We start from the raw sequence: 13,777 nt of genomic DNA on the forward strand, positions 1-13,777 counted from the left end.
GTGGTTAAAGTTGCTGAGGCCGATGTCGTCTCATTCCTCCGCTCTCAAGGCTATCAGCGAACAGTTGGCCGCCAGGAAGGATCAGGTGGCTGAGGCCATACGGAGCACACAGACCTTCCTACGGTCCAAGCAGGCAGCCAAGTAAGTTCAGTGGACTCATACACCTTTAAGAGCAGCTCACATGATGTAAACAGCACATGTGGTGGTTACTTTTTCTGCTCAGTCAATTATGCATTTGTCTCCATGAGCAAACAAGAGTGAAACATTTTAACAAACAAGAAAAAGAACGTGATCTTTTCAACTCATCTCTGGTCTGAATGTACAGGATGTCACCAGAAGAGCGTGCTCAGGTGGAGGCTCAGCTGGCTGAGCTGACCAACACATACGACCAACTTCTGGAGAGCTCCACCCAGCAGCTACAGCAGCTGGAGCAACAGCTCGCCAAAGAGGAGGAGCTAAAGGTAAACAGGTGGAAGGGGTTTGGCTGACAAGGGACTGGCTTTTGCAGGTTTTTGATACTGTGCTCCTCGATGGTAACTCGCTTAACCAAGAGAAGGGAAAGAACCTTTCAGGCAGAATGTGCTTGCAAGCTTTCTGTCAGTTCATGTGTGGGCCAGCGAGACTTTGTGTGTTGCACAGCATGTTGTACGTTCACCAAGCACGCACTTTGGAAAAACATCATCATTTTTGTCAAGGTTTGGTTTGAGAGTCATCATAGACCCCGTTCAGACGTGTACCCTTCATGATCAACCATTCTAAAAGATATTTGAAAGTAGAACAAGTTTGACACAGTCTGAACTGGGCCTCAGCATGGAGTGATTCACTCACAAATTAGTTCTCCTTAAAGCCTGTATTCATACCACCAACTGTCCATGCATTGATTTTGTCATCTTCACTCTCATCATCATAAAAACATCATCAGCTGAACTGCTAACACAAGGAAAACATGGCCTTAGTGGTGCTTCAGTAGTGCAGTCCTGCTGAGATCATGGTCGTAGATGTAGAAGCTAAAAGAAGATGTGCTCCCCCACCATCTTCTTTGTAGATTGAAATGACCACACCATGTCTTCTTAAGCACTTCATAAAGTCAGAGCACTGATTCCTACCTTGTTTTGTTCTGTTCATAATGTAGCCCTTTAGAGACATGAACTGCTTTCCATCAATCAGGTGAACACTCACTTCTATCTTGCTGCTGAAGTCCTTCAGATTTACTGATTAAAGAAGAGCAAAAAAGGACCATTAGGAAAGGCATTCTGGTGTAAAAAGCTTTAATGAAATTCAAAAGAAGCCATAACTGTTCAATCAAATCCAAATGAAACATTCTTACAGACAGAAAATATGATTAGATTAAAAATTTGCCGAAAAAATTGTAAGATCTGGATCAGTCAACCTTATTTCTAAAGCTCAAAAGCTATCCCTAATCAAATGTACTAAAGATTTATGTAAAAACACACAAAAGAGAAGAAAAATGTAACCAACTCAAGGCTGCAAAACAGATTATTTAGTCTTGTAAAACCTATTTTGGCAGCATTTTATTTCAGTTTACTTCAGATGAGCATTTAAATAGAAAATGTATTCTAATTGGTTGTACATAACGTAAGTCATTAAAAAGGTCACCTTTGATATTATACCTTAATTATTACGTCCACAAAAAACAAGTTTTTACTGAAGTTTTGTCCCTTTAATTACTTTTTATTGAGCAATAGGAAAAAATACAAAGTCTTCCATTTTCCAGAGTTGGTAAGAACTACTCTGCTACCCTGTTACTGTATTGAAAAGAGATTCTTAAGCAACCTAAGACCTGAGTGTCACTTTAGAAGATGGAAGAGCTCCTGCATTTGCTTTGTGTCTGAAGCAGATTACTGTTTAGGAATGACACACACACAGATGTCAGTGTGTGTGTGTGTGTGTGTGTTCATAGGTTTGTTTGTATAGTCAACCATCATCACAGTAATCACAGTTCTCTCGTCAATATTCTAAAGCCCTTGTTCGTAGCATATATCATTACCGGTAATCAAAAATGGATAAAACGTGTTAATACCTTTAAACATTGGCTAAATTGGGTGTTTTTACAGCCCTGTTTCACTGCTTTTTACTTGCTGATTTTATTTGTGTTTGTCTGAAAACAAGAATATTTAAAAGCTAGCTGTGTTTCTTAGAAAAGGTGCACCTAAGGCCAGCTGTGCAAAAAACTAAACTAACTTCACTTTTTGAGCATGTTGTGTCCAGATCACAAGAGTGTGTGTGTGAGAGTGTGAATGAATGGGTTTTTGTCTATGTTCTAATGCATATTGTTAATGTGTGAAACTTTAAACCAGCTTTGTGCTTGAAACTCACTAACAGCTGCCAGAGGAGTGGACTTCCAAACTGGAGATCAAAAGGGGGAATGGAAAAGAAAACAATACAGAAGTTGTGAATATTTTATTAGATATGTGGTTTAGTTGGCAGATCAGAATAGTTGGATATTTATTTAGTTTATTGAGGGATTTTAGTTCAGGGAAATAAGATCTATAAAGCTTGTAGTCGCCTGTAGAAAGATGTATCATATTGGTATTTAGCTACTGGGTTTCAGTTTTTTGACAGTTTTTAGGGCTCAGAGAGAAGCTACGCAGATGCTAACAGCCAGCTTCTCACTTATCGCACCTCACTTTATTGAGCCATAAACTGGCCCATTAGTTTGTATGCAAGACGACACAATCCTGGATGGTAAGTAGTGCTAGCTTTCTCTTTTACCTCTTATTGTTTTTCTCCAGATCTTTTTGTGTCTTTAATGTTTTAGCTTTATCTGGTGCTTTTCTGTTCTGTCAGCTCTGTTGCATGCTTATTGCTTCTTAGTGCTCTTTTAGAGTAGTTCTGGTAAGTATGAAAAGCTTAAAAGAAACATTTTTGTCCCAAACATGTAAAGGCCCGTACACACCTGGACGAATATTCTCCAGGAGTTATTCGCCAGCGTTTTTCGCCACGTTTTTTGTGTTCACACCCAGGCGATTTTCGCTGACGATGAGCCGAGAGAACATGCAATTTCATTCCCTGACATTAGATGGCGCTTAATATAAAAGGGAAATACTCCTGTACACAAGGTGGCGCTGCGCAACTTTATGCTTCTTAAAGTCGCTTTTCGCTCAGAAGAAGAGCGCAAGTATTTACGCGCTTGTCAGAATCATACAAAGAAAACATGAATATTTCAAGCACCAGTTGCTCCAACTGGTGCTTGGTTCGGGGATATTTTAGAATGTCCGTCATTATTTCTTCGCGGCAGTGTAGACGCTACTTGGCGTCTATCTTCTTCGCTGGTATGTGTGCTCAGAAAGGCAGTTTGATGTTTGAGCGCCCCCAAGTTGTGTTTTATTGTAACTTTAGAGGCTCCAGACACGTGTGGAAAAGCGCTGTTCTCGTTGGTCTTATAGTTTTCGACGCGGCGCGTCGAACCAAAAAAACGAACCCGAGGCGTTTTTTAAAAAGTGACGCTTTGACGCGTAGCGTTTTTTGCGTCGGTGTGCAAACTCACATTGGTGCCCTTTGTTTAGTCACAAGGCGTTAAACGTCGGCGAAAATCGTGGGCGAAATTCGTCCCGGTGTGAACAGGCCTTACCAAATTTCAATATTTGCAAAGGAAATTGTAACATGTTTAAACTGTGTTTATGGCAAGTGGTGGTGGTCTTTTTTCTGTCCTTTATCTTAAATCCTGCACCATTTTTGACCTCACCAGTAAAGCATGGTGACATCGTAACATAGCATAATGAAAGTGCTTTCATTTAAATATATAGCACATAGCTTCCATAAAGAATATGAGGTAAACTTCTTGTTTTCTGTTCATTTTTCTGCAGGTCCAAGTTGCCATTGCTGGAGTGATTGACCTGGGAACAGTGGAAACATACTCACTGTTTCAAGCTGCCCGACGTGGTCTAATTGACCAGGACACCTGCCATATCCTATTGGCGGCCCAGCTTATTACTGGCGGACTAATTCAGCCCGACTCTGGTGTCAGTCTATCACTGGAACAAGCTCTATCTGAAGGCCTCATTGACACTCACACCAGAGAGTCACTGTCCAAGTTTGAGAGTGCCTTAAATTTAGTAGACAACACTTGTAAGTCTGTAGATCACAAACAGGAGATTGTTGTTCCTGTAGCTGCAGCAATGGAGTCTGGTTTAATCGGAGAAGAAGAGGGACTCTGTATTCTGGAACACCAGATCAACAGTAGGGGCTTGAAAACATTGTCTGGAGACTTTTTAAGTTTGGAACAAGCAGAGGAAATGAGACTTCTGTCCCCTCAGACTTCATCAAAGCTGCATTTAAGGCTACAATACAAAGAGCTGATTAATCCAAACACAGCAGAGACGGTAAATCTGCATGAGCTTCAGCTGTGCTGTGTTCTTGATAAAGAATCTGGTCTCCTCCTACTTCCTGTCAAACAGCACCCCGGAGGAACGGTTTGTCTGCGTTCTGGACAAAAAGTTGGGATCTTCCGAGCAGTCCAGGAAGGACTGATTGACAGGAAAGTGACAGTATCACTACTTGAAGCTCAACTTTTTGCTGGTGGCATTGTTGACCCACGTTCTGGTCACCGGCTAACTGTTGAAGAGGCTGTTCGCCGCGGACTGATGGACCGTGATTTAGCTTGTTCAATGCTCGCACGGCAGCTGCAAAATGGTGGAATCCTCGATCCTTTGAGTGGAGAACGCATGAATTTAGAGGACAGTATCCAAAGAAACCTTCTCTCTTCTCAGCTGGCTCTGCTGGTCCTTGAATCTCTGCAGAATTTTATGGGACTCCTCTGGCCTGAATCAGGAGAACTCCTGCCTCTTAATGATGCTCTTCAGCAGGGAGCAATCTCAGGAGATTTAGCTAGAAAAGCCCTTAGAGGGAGACATTTCATTGGTGCTCTGTACAACACTGAAACCCTTCAAACCATATCCCTCAACCAAGATGGTGATGAGGCCCTTGAGCCAAGTGTGGTTACTTGCCTCGCAGATATCTACATACCGGACACCCTTTGCAACCTGAACCAATCAGGCACCCCATCTCTGAACCGCTTAAACTGGGGTTCAGCCAGCCCCTCTTTACCTACATCCCCACCTTTACCTACATCCCCACCTTTACTTACATCCCCACCACTACTTGAGTCACCTCCCACAGACTTTCTAAGGGATACGATACCAACAAATGTGCCAAATTCTAAAGAACAAGCCGAGAACAAGTTGTTGCTTCACCTCATGACTCACAGCTACGTAAATGCTCATTCTGGAAAACGGTTGGTAGTGCTTGACCCTGAACTGGCGATGATGGTCAAAGCTACACAGGTAGTGTCCGGAAAATCAGTGCCAGAAATAACTGAAGAGACAAGTTTATCAGATAAAATGGTGGATGACAACAAAATGGTAGAAGAGCAAATTGGCATCAATCTAGGTAAAGAGTTTGCTATTGAAGACACACAAAACAAAATCTCATTGACTAAAACTGTGGTCAATGATATGAGCTATACACACAAAGAACTCAGTAAAAGTGCTGAAGCTAATGACCTTAAAGAAGAGTTGTACTATCAAGGAAACATATTACCCTCAGAGATGGAAACGCGTTTTCCAGAATCAACGGAAAGTCCCTGTCATAACATCAGTGGGATAATCACACTCAGATCACAGGAAAATTGTAAAAGTATAGAACAAAGAGAGAAAATAACAGCAAAAGTAAATCAAGATGTGGCTATAACACAGTCTAAAGATCATAAAGATGAACAGCAATGCCAAGACAAAATGGATAGTATCCAAGAACCTTTGCCTGAGACAGAAAATAAGTCCAAGCATTCTGAGCCTCAGCTTGTCAGCTGCAATTTAGAGTTGGAGGAAAACAAAGATGTTGAGCTGCAGAGGTTGGTTTTTGAGCTTAAACATGGAGGTCTGAAGACAGACGAAGGTGAAAAGCTGCTCCCAGATGAGGCTGTGGCCCAGGGGATCCTTCCTGGCCATACAGCTGTTAAATTAATGGCTGAGGCAGGTTTGTTTGGAGGATTCCTTGATGCTAACAGGGCTAAGCCACTTAGTGTGGACGAAGTTATACAGGAAGGTTTGATAGATGAAGATCTAATGTGGACTGTCTTGAAGTCGGACAAAACCTTGGCAGGTGTTGTAGATGTAGAAAAATACCAAATATGTGGGGTGAAGGATGCAGCTGAGGCTGGGTTGATTGACTCTAACACGGCTGCTCGACTTTTAGAAGCACAGGTAGCATCTGGAGGGATTGTGGACCTCCGCAGGGATAAGAAAGTCTCTGTCACTCTTGCAGCAAACCTTGGATTAATTGATGAAGAACAAAGAGAAGAACTAGTGGCACTGGAAAAGGCATGTAAGGGAAAAGAGACAGACTGTGCAACTACCCTTAAGAAAGCCAGTTTACAGCTCCAAATGGATGGTGTTGTGGACCCTGAGTCTAAGATCCCAGTTATCTTGGAGCAAGCAATTCAGAAAGGGCTTATTGCAACAAAAGATGCTTATCAGGTGTTGGCAAAACAGGTTGCTGAAGGTGGGATAATAGATCATGGTTCAGGAATGAAGCTATCAGTCTCTGATGCTGTAGATAGAGGACTAGTGGAACGATCCATTGCTCCTGGGCTTGAAGAACTGGAGTGGATTTTCCAAGGAAAGGTCAGTCCTTCAAGTAACCCCGAAGCCATTGTTTTCCAGGCATTATCTGGTGCCATTTTAGACCCTAAAACCGGCTCTAAGCTGACCCTTTCAGATGCTGTTTCTAAGGGTTTGCTAGATAAAAACACAGCAAATGAAGTCATGGCTTCCCCAGCAGTTACACAAGGAGTGATTGACCCTCAGACTGCACGCGTTGTACCGTATTCTGAACTCGTAAACCAGGGTAAAGTTGATATTAAAACAGGACAACGCTTCCTGGAGGTGAAACCTTTTAGTGGCATTCAGAGGGAACAATCTGAGGACAGGTTGACCCTTATCGAGGCTGTTGCATTAAAGCAAGTTGATCCAGTTCCAGCACTGAGGCTGCTCCAAAGTCAAGCAGACACGGGTGGGATTATTGATATCAACACTAAAGAAAGGCTCACACTGCCTGAAGCCTTTAAGAGAAATTTAGCTCCAGAAGACATGGTTAAGGAAATTGCAACCAACCAAATTTTAAGGGGAGGCTTAATCAATCCCACCACAGGACAGAGGGTGTCAGGTCTGAATGATGCAATTGAATTAGGACTAATATCTAGTGACATGGCCACAGATATCCAGGAAAAAGCACAAGAAATGTCTTCAGAACAGAGCTTAACACTTGATAACTTATCAAATCAATCAGACGCTATAATGTCATCAGTGGCAATCCAGGACAATCCAGCAAACTGGTCTGATATGAACACTGAAGGTTCCTCAAGTTCTTCTGATTTAGTAAGAAGTTCAATCATGTCAGACAAAAAATCCCAACTTGAAACGCCGGTTCTGTTTGTCTGTGATGTCACTACAGAAGAGCTTGAAAAAGAAACTCTAAAGTCTTCAAGAGAAAACTCTTTAATTGATTCAGATCAATCAATGGACACGTTGTCTGAGTTTGTAAGCAATGTTGAAAAAACAATAGAAGAAGTCACAATGGAGGTCTCTGAGATGAACAACGTTATCCTAGATGAGCTTGATAGAAATTGTCAATCAGGTGAAGCTGAAACTCAAGTTCAAGTAAGAGGAGTTTTTTGTGCTGAAAAACAGAAAGACTTGACAGAAGGTGCTGATGTCAAACCAGTTCAAGAGGAGGACCATGAACAGATGCCGAGTGATTTGAGCACGGTCGTCGTATATTCTCTATCTGAAAATGAAAACAAGACTGTGAGTACTCAGGTGGTGGATGACAAAGAGAATAAAGAAAGTGATGTTCTGGCAAATGAAGGTGAATTGGAGAATGGAAAGAATCAGTTAGCAGCTCAGACAGATGAAGTAAAGGATGATGTCAATGGTTTTGAGAAGTCTTTAAAGATCAAGGAATTGCAGGTCAAAAGTACAGATTTAGATCAGTCAGGCCAACTTTTAACCTCTGTGAATCAAGATTTAGAAAACAAAAACAAGAAGAAAAAGAAGAGTAAAAAGAAGGCAAGGGTCAAAGAGACAGAAACTGAAACCAAAACAGAACAAGTCAACACAGAGATTGATGGGTCATCAGAGGCTGTTGATTCTACAGGAGTTGATCTAACATCACAAAGCTATGATGACAAATCAGAGAATGGGGGTTCGATTGCTTTCACCAAACCTTTTGGTGTTGAAGAAATGTATGAAAAATCTGAGACTGGAGATGACTTTATGAAACAGGGACAGGAGGAGGTTTCTGAACAGGATAACGGTGCAACGAACACAATGTTGAAAAAACGTGCAGGGAAAAGTGTAGATAAAGTCAATGAAAAAGAAGAGAAGATGGGTGAGACTGTGGTCTGTCAGCAACCAGAGTGTTCACAAGTGGAAAACAAAAGTACAGAGAGGGAATTGACTCAAAAAGAAATGCTACCTGAGGAGGAGAAAGCTGCTTTGATACTAAAAGCCAAAGAAAGTATTCTTAAGAAAGTATTTGAAAAAGGTTTGAGTGACAAGCAGGCTGCTGAAAAACTGGAGGTGCTGCGAAAAGAAATAGGGAAGAAGGATGGTCAAGGCGTCAATGCAAGTGATATAAAGGGACAAAGTCTGAAAAGTACCAAAGAGGACAGACGTGATGTTGGGAGGAGAATGGATAAGTCACCAACTGATGTTAAAGAACAGAAGACATTCAAGGAGGACCACATTAAGCTAGAAATGGCTGCAGAAGATTTGCCTGTTCTGCAAACTGTTGAAAGCAAAGTGTCTAAGACCTCTGCAGAGGAGAGTGATAAAAGCAGAAGGTTGGGAAAGACAGACACTCAAAAAGATGTTCAGAAGGATACTCAACCAAGTAAAAAGCACAAGAAGAGTAAAAAGTCTAAGGTTCTTAGAGCTGCAGACAAAGCTGTGCCAGATAGAAACGAGATTACCACCAATGCAATGGACTCTGAAGCAACAAGAGCTAAAACAGAAAAAAATGTGGCAAAAACAACACTGGGCAGTTCAGATTTGACAAAAGAACAAAGGATAAAAATCAATGTTGTTCATGGCATTCAACCTTCAGATCAATCAATGGAAAAGAGCACTGAGGAGATATCAGATATCAGAGGGCCTGTTGACTCTTCTGTTGATGTTTCATACAAAACAAACGCGGCTGTAGATCAGCCTGTGACCCCCAGTCCACTACAAGACAAGCCGGCTGGAAAAAGTAAAAAGAAGAGAAGGCACCATTCACCTGAAACCCAAACCCTTCGTCTTCCAGAATTTGTACAAGACCAACATCTAAATGTAGACTCTCCAGGAAAGTCCCCTTTGATCTCAGAAGAGGTGTCTAGTGAGTCTGAGTCAGCCAGAATGACCGAGTCTACAACAACCTCAGAGACGGGGGAAAAACAGGCGAGTGGCGAGAAGAGTCAAGAAACAGGGCCAGACAAAGATGAGGCAACATTGCTGGCTCGCAAGGTAAAATGGCCATTTTTTTTTAAAGCAAATGCTGGTTAAAAGGTCATCTAATTTACTTAAAGAAAAACTTCCAAACTTGAATTGTACACTTTTAGCTTTGATTCTTTTACTGTTTTGACAGAGAAAGTTGTATCCTTTATGCGCTGGAAGATCTCACTCAGTCAAACAGTTTTAACATATAAGTTCCTTTCAAAATAAAATACAAATATTTTCTTGAATTTAAAATGCAAGAAAGTTAAACATATCATTTTCTATCATTTTGACTTTGGAGCACCAAAGTTTTTTTTTTTTTTTTTACAATCAAATAGTAACATGACAACATTGGTGTAGAATCCAAATTTTCTTTTAAAATCCAAACATGTAAATATGGTTCTGTGCTACAAGAGCTTTGCCTCTGCACAGCAACTTGACTATTGTGCACCAGAAGATAATAACAAATAACTTTGACAATATATTAAACCTTTTACCATCAGTTTGCTCTGTTATCCGACTTGTTAATAAATGACAAAACTCAACTAATAAAAATTAAAATAAACTACAACCCCATTATTTGTTTAAAACGTTAGCATATATAAAGCCAAAGAGCCACAACGGAGCCTGTGGCTCCAAGACCTCTGGTTGCAGACCTCTGGTCTAACTGAAGTAGAGCAGTTCTATTTCTACTAATTACAGTAGTTTTAAATGGGTGTCTTTTCTTGTTTTCCTTGATGGTTTTTATTTTTGGCAGTTTATTTTGCAGGAATTTTCCTAATAAATCCTCATGGATTTTGTTTTTTCTCTTCCTACAGTCATCATTAATGCGTCAAGACTGCTTGGAGCAGGACCAGCATATTGTAGCTCTGCTCTCCATGGTTCAACATATTGAGGTCCGGCTGAAGCAGCAACAGCAGTCTGTTGGTCGTAGCCTCATGGTGTTGGATGACATCATCTGCCATGTTAAGGTGATATTTAAATTATAAACATAATTTCACTTTTATACTTTCTCACACTTCCATTTATTTGTCACAAGCGGATTATCTCTTTTTCAAGAAGTATAAAGGAAGGTTTTGTTTTCCTAATCTGTCTGCCAGACTCTGGACTTGGAACTGCATGACTTAGAACCCGAGATCCACAAAGCGGTTCAGGCTGCTGAGCAACTTCTGAAGCCCCAATCTAAAGATGTCCCTCTACAGCTGCTATTGGCTCTGGATAAAGATAGGCGGAGCTTAGGTCGTAGATACGAAGCTGCTGTTGTTCTTTCTCAGGACATTCTACAATCTCTACTAAGCCAGAGAGACTCATACAAGGTAAAGTGGAGAAAAATGATTAATGGCATGTAAAAAATAAAGGGAGAAGAATATTCTAAGAAGCTTTTGAATAAGAAAAGAACACAGTTTTTCTTTCTGCACTGGATATTTATGATTACTGGAAGTAATCAGCAGAACTTCAGCTCTCTGATGCTTTCTTCAGGACTCTGTGGAGGCTGAGCAGAAGGCCCTGGGAGAGCAGGTGGATGGGCTGCTCTCATGGCTGACAGAGATGGAGACCCAGATGGATGGAGGAATAGCAGGAATAGAAGAAATTAAGAAAACTGATGAGCTTGCACAGCAACTGAAGATCTGCAAGGCAAGTTCTTAGTAGAATTGAACTTTTGCATTGAATACTTGGATCATAACTAAACTGCTTTTTTGTTTTACAATTTTCCTTTAGTCATGAATCTTTAATCTCTGTTTTGTCTGAGGATTATTTATAAACCAGCAGATTTTTTTTCTATATGTAATATTTACTTCCCAGAACAAAACAGTGGTTCTTTAAACTTCATTAAGATTTCAGCATTTTCCTCCTAATCCTGTTTGAAAGGCTACCACCAAAAATCATTATGACACAACGATCTGTGACGCTTTTGTTTATTTAGGCAGATTTGAACTGTTGCAGCCTCTTTGTGATGCATAGACAAATGTGTAATTAAAGAAATGTGTATCTGTTATTCCTTACATTTAAAAGTTGTTTATTTAGTTGATTTGCTATGTACTAAAGCTTTTTCTCTTTCTGGTTTGTTTTTCTTGTGAAGGAGCTGCAGTCCTCCCTCGCGGCTCGCTCCGGCGAGGTCAGCGCGGTGGCTTTTGACATTCAGGCCTACATTTCGGAGCGGGCGCAGGACCTGGCCCCGGAGCAGAGCAGGCAGCTTCTGGGGCAGCTTCAGCAGCTGCAAATGGCCTTCCATAGGGCATCAGGTCAAGCTCAGGCCTGGGCCAGCACCCTGTCTGCCCAAAGTGAGAGGGAGGAGAAGTGGCAGAGAGAAAGGGCAAAGGAAGAGAAGGAGTTGGACAGGGAGAAGAACAGCGCAGAGGAAAGAGAGGTTTGCAAAGAGATGCTGCAGGACACTCTGCAATTCCAAACATGAAGCTTTGTCATGCTTTCTTTCAAGCGATCTATAACATCAAACTGAGCACCTCTGTGTTTGCAAGGAACCTCCATAGTTGCACTTTTAGTCTGATTCCTCAAACCTCACAGGCTCTGTGTGCTGCTGTGTTTGCTTCTCTGCACGTCTCTGTAACACGTGTGGTATTAACCTGTTTGCCTTGCTGTTGCAGATTGCCGCTGAAGACAATCGCTTGCATCACGACGGTTAATGGCTCCTGAACGCAGAACAGTTTCACAGGCTTAAACCTTTCCTTTCATCTCACCTGAAAGCTCAAGAGAACGAGGAAAAACAAAAAAAATAACCTAATAGTTGTTTGATTTTTTTTTTTGTGCTTGACCATCATTTTTGATGTAAAGTTTTTGTGTGTGTCTGTGTGAAAGTGTGAGTCTGGACACAATCTGCTCAAAGCTTGGCAAATTGAATATACCTCATAGAAATACGGTTTTGGTGCAAATTCAGTTTCTTGTGCGAACAGTAGAAAAATGTTAACCCCGTAGAAGAAGTGTCACAGCTAACTTTCTTTTTTTGTGACTGCCTTCCCTCTTTCTCGACCCAACTTCTCAAGGCGGTCCAACAGCAGAAAGCAGAGTGTTCTCAGAAACTAGAAGGCCTTAACATGTGGTTGGGCGGAGCTGCTGCTTTGCTTGCCAGTCAGATGGGGGGAGGAGAATCGGGTGACGTGAGCGTCCTGCAGGAAAAGCAGAAGCGTTTGAAGGTACGACACCTCTGTTCTGCACGATTGAGCATCTGAGATGAAGTTTTGTGTAAACTTCTTTGTGTTTGCGTGTGACCTCACGCAGGACATGCAGAAGGACCTACAGGCCAAAGGTGAAGCTCTGGCTGACACCATCCGGTCAGTGGAGGAGTTTCTGGCAGAGCGAGGAGAAAGTCTGAGCCCTGAGGAGAAGGAGAACTTGCAGACGAAGCTAGCAATGCTGAAGGAGCAGTACAACGCCCTGACAGACTCTGCTGATGCATCCGTGTCAGAGCTGAACACTGCCATCACAACAGTTGTGCAGCAGAACACACAGAGAGTGAGAACTTACACGCTCAATCAAACTCTACTGCTTTTTTGTGGCTTTAAAGCCGTTAAAGTTTTCACAACTATATATATATATATATATATATACATTTTTTTTTTTTTACTTTCTACTATTTGCTTGATTAACCCCTACTGATTCTTTCATCTCCGTTCTCCAGGCAAAGGCAGTGGAAGATCTGCAGGACACACAAAACCAGATAGACTCCCTTCTGTCCTCTTTGAAGCAATCAGACAGGGGAGGCTCAACTGTAACGTTTCCAGATTTGACTGATTCTTTGGACTCACAACCAGAGGGCGCTGTCGTGTCGCACACAGAAAGGCTGCAGGTTAAAATCTTTTTGTCTGTCACATTCTCTCTGTAACATCCTGGAAGTTACCCTAAAACTTAGCTCTGCTGTTGGTCTGGTCCCACAGGCTGAGCTTCAGCAGCTGCAGGCTCAGCAGGCCCAGCTGTTGCAGATAACCCAGTCAGCCCGTTCCCTTCTGGACCAGCCCGACTCAGCGGTCCCAGCTGAAGAGAAACAGCGACTCCGTGCTGCTCTGGATCAGCTGCAGGCGCAGCACCAAGAGCGGCTGCAGAGCTGCCAGGTACAGACAAAAAAAGCATCCGGCTGCCACGGATACATGTTCAGAGAGTTCAGAGAACAAAACTGACAGGAAACCAAACAATGAAATAACAACATAAATAAAAACATAAAAAGTTTGTCTTTAATCTTTTTACTTCTATTTTAACTTTCATCTGTTGTATTAGAATCCAGTAGAGGGCGACATTAGACAATATTTATTCTAACATTGCTTTTCATCACACCT

General features: G+C 41.8%; 1 protein-coding gene and 1 long non-coding RNA gene across 30 annotated transcripts in view; one reads left to right on the forward strand and one right to left on the reverse strand.

The window, feature by feature from the left end:
• macf1a (microtubule actin crosslinking factor 1a) overlaps positions 1-13,777 on the forward strand; it is a 192,963-nt gene that overhangs the window by 113,848 nt on the left and 65,338 nt on the right. For all 29 annotated transcript variants that reach the window (XM_078954826.1, XM_078954828.1, XM_078954839.1 and 26 more), the window contains 11 exons: positions 50-141; positions 326-461; positions 3,828-9,521; positions 10,310-10,462; positions 10,592-10,807; positions 10,971-11,126; positions 11,572-11,859; positions 12,491-12,640; positions 12,726-12,959; positions 13,126-13,293; positions 13,382-13,555. In XM_078954826.1, the coding sequence (XP_078810952.1) occupies positions 50-141; positions 326-461; positions 3,828-9,521; positions 10,310-10,462; positions 10,592-10,807; positions 10,971-11,126; positions 11,572-11,859; positions 12,491-12,640; positions 12,726-12,959; positions 13,126-13,293; positions 13,382-13,555 (7,461 nt within the window). The remainder of the gene's footprint in view (positions 1-49; positions 142-325; positions 462-3,827; positions 9,522-10,309; positions 10,463-10,591; positions 10,808-10,970; positions 11,127-11,571; positions 11,860-12,490; positions 12,641-12,725; positions 12,960-13,125; positions 13,294-13,381; positions 13,556-13,777) is intronic.
• Positions 998-3,043, reverse strand: LOC144995266 (uncharacterized). Its single transcript, XR_013658861.1, has 2 exons — positions 2,918-3,043; positions 998-1,211 (listed from the first exon to the last, which is right to left on the reverse strand). It is a non-coding gene; the product is annotated as an uncharacterized LOC144995266 (long non-coding RNA).

This window comes from Oryzias latipes, chromosome 11 (assembly GCF_053564925.1).
Source record: "Oryzias latipes strain Hd-rR chromosome 11, Olatipes_Hd-rR_3.1".
Lineage (NCBI taxonomy): Eukaryota > Metazoa > Chordata > Actinopteri > Beloniformes > Adrianichthyidae > Oryzias > Oryzias latipes.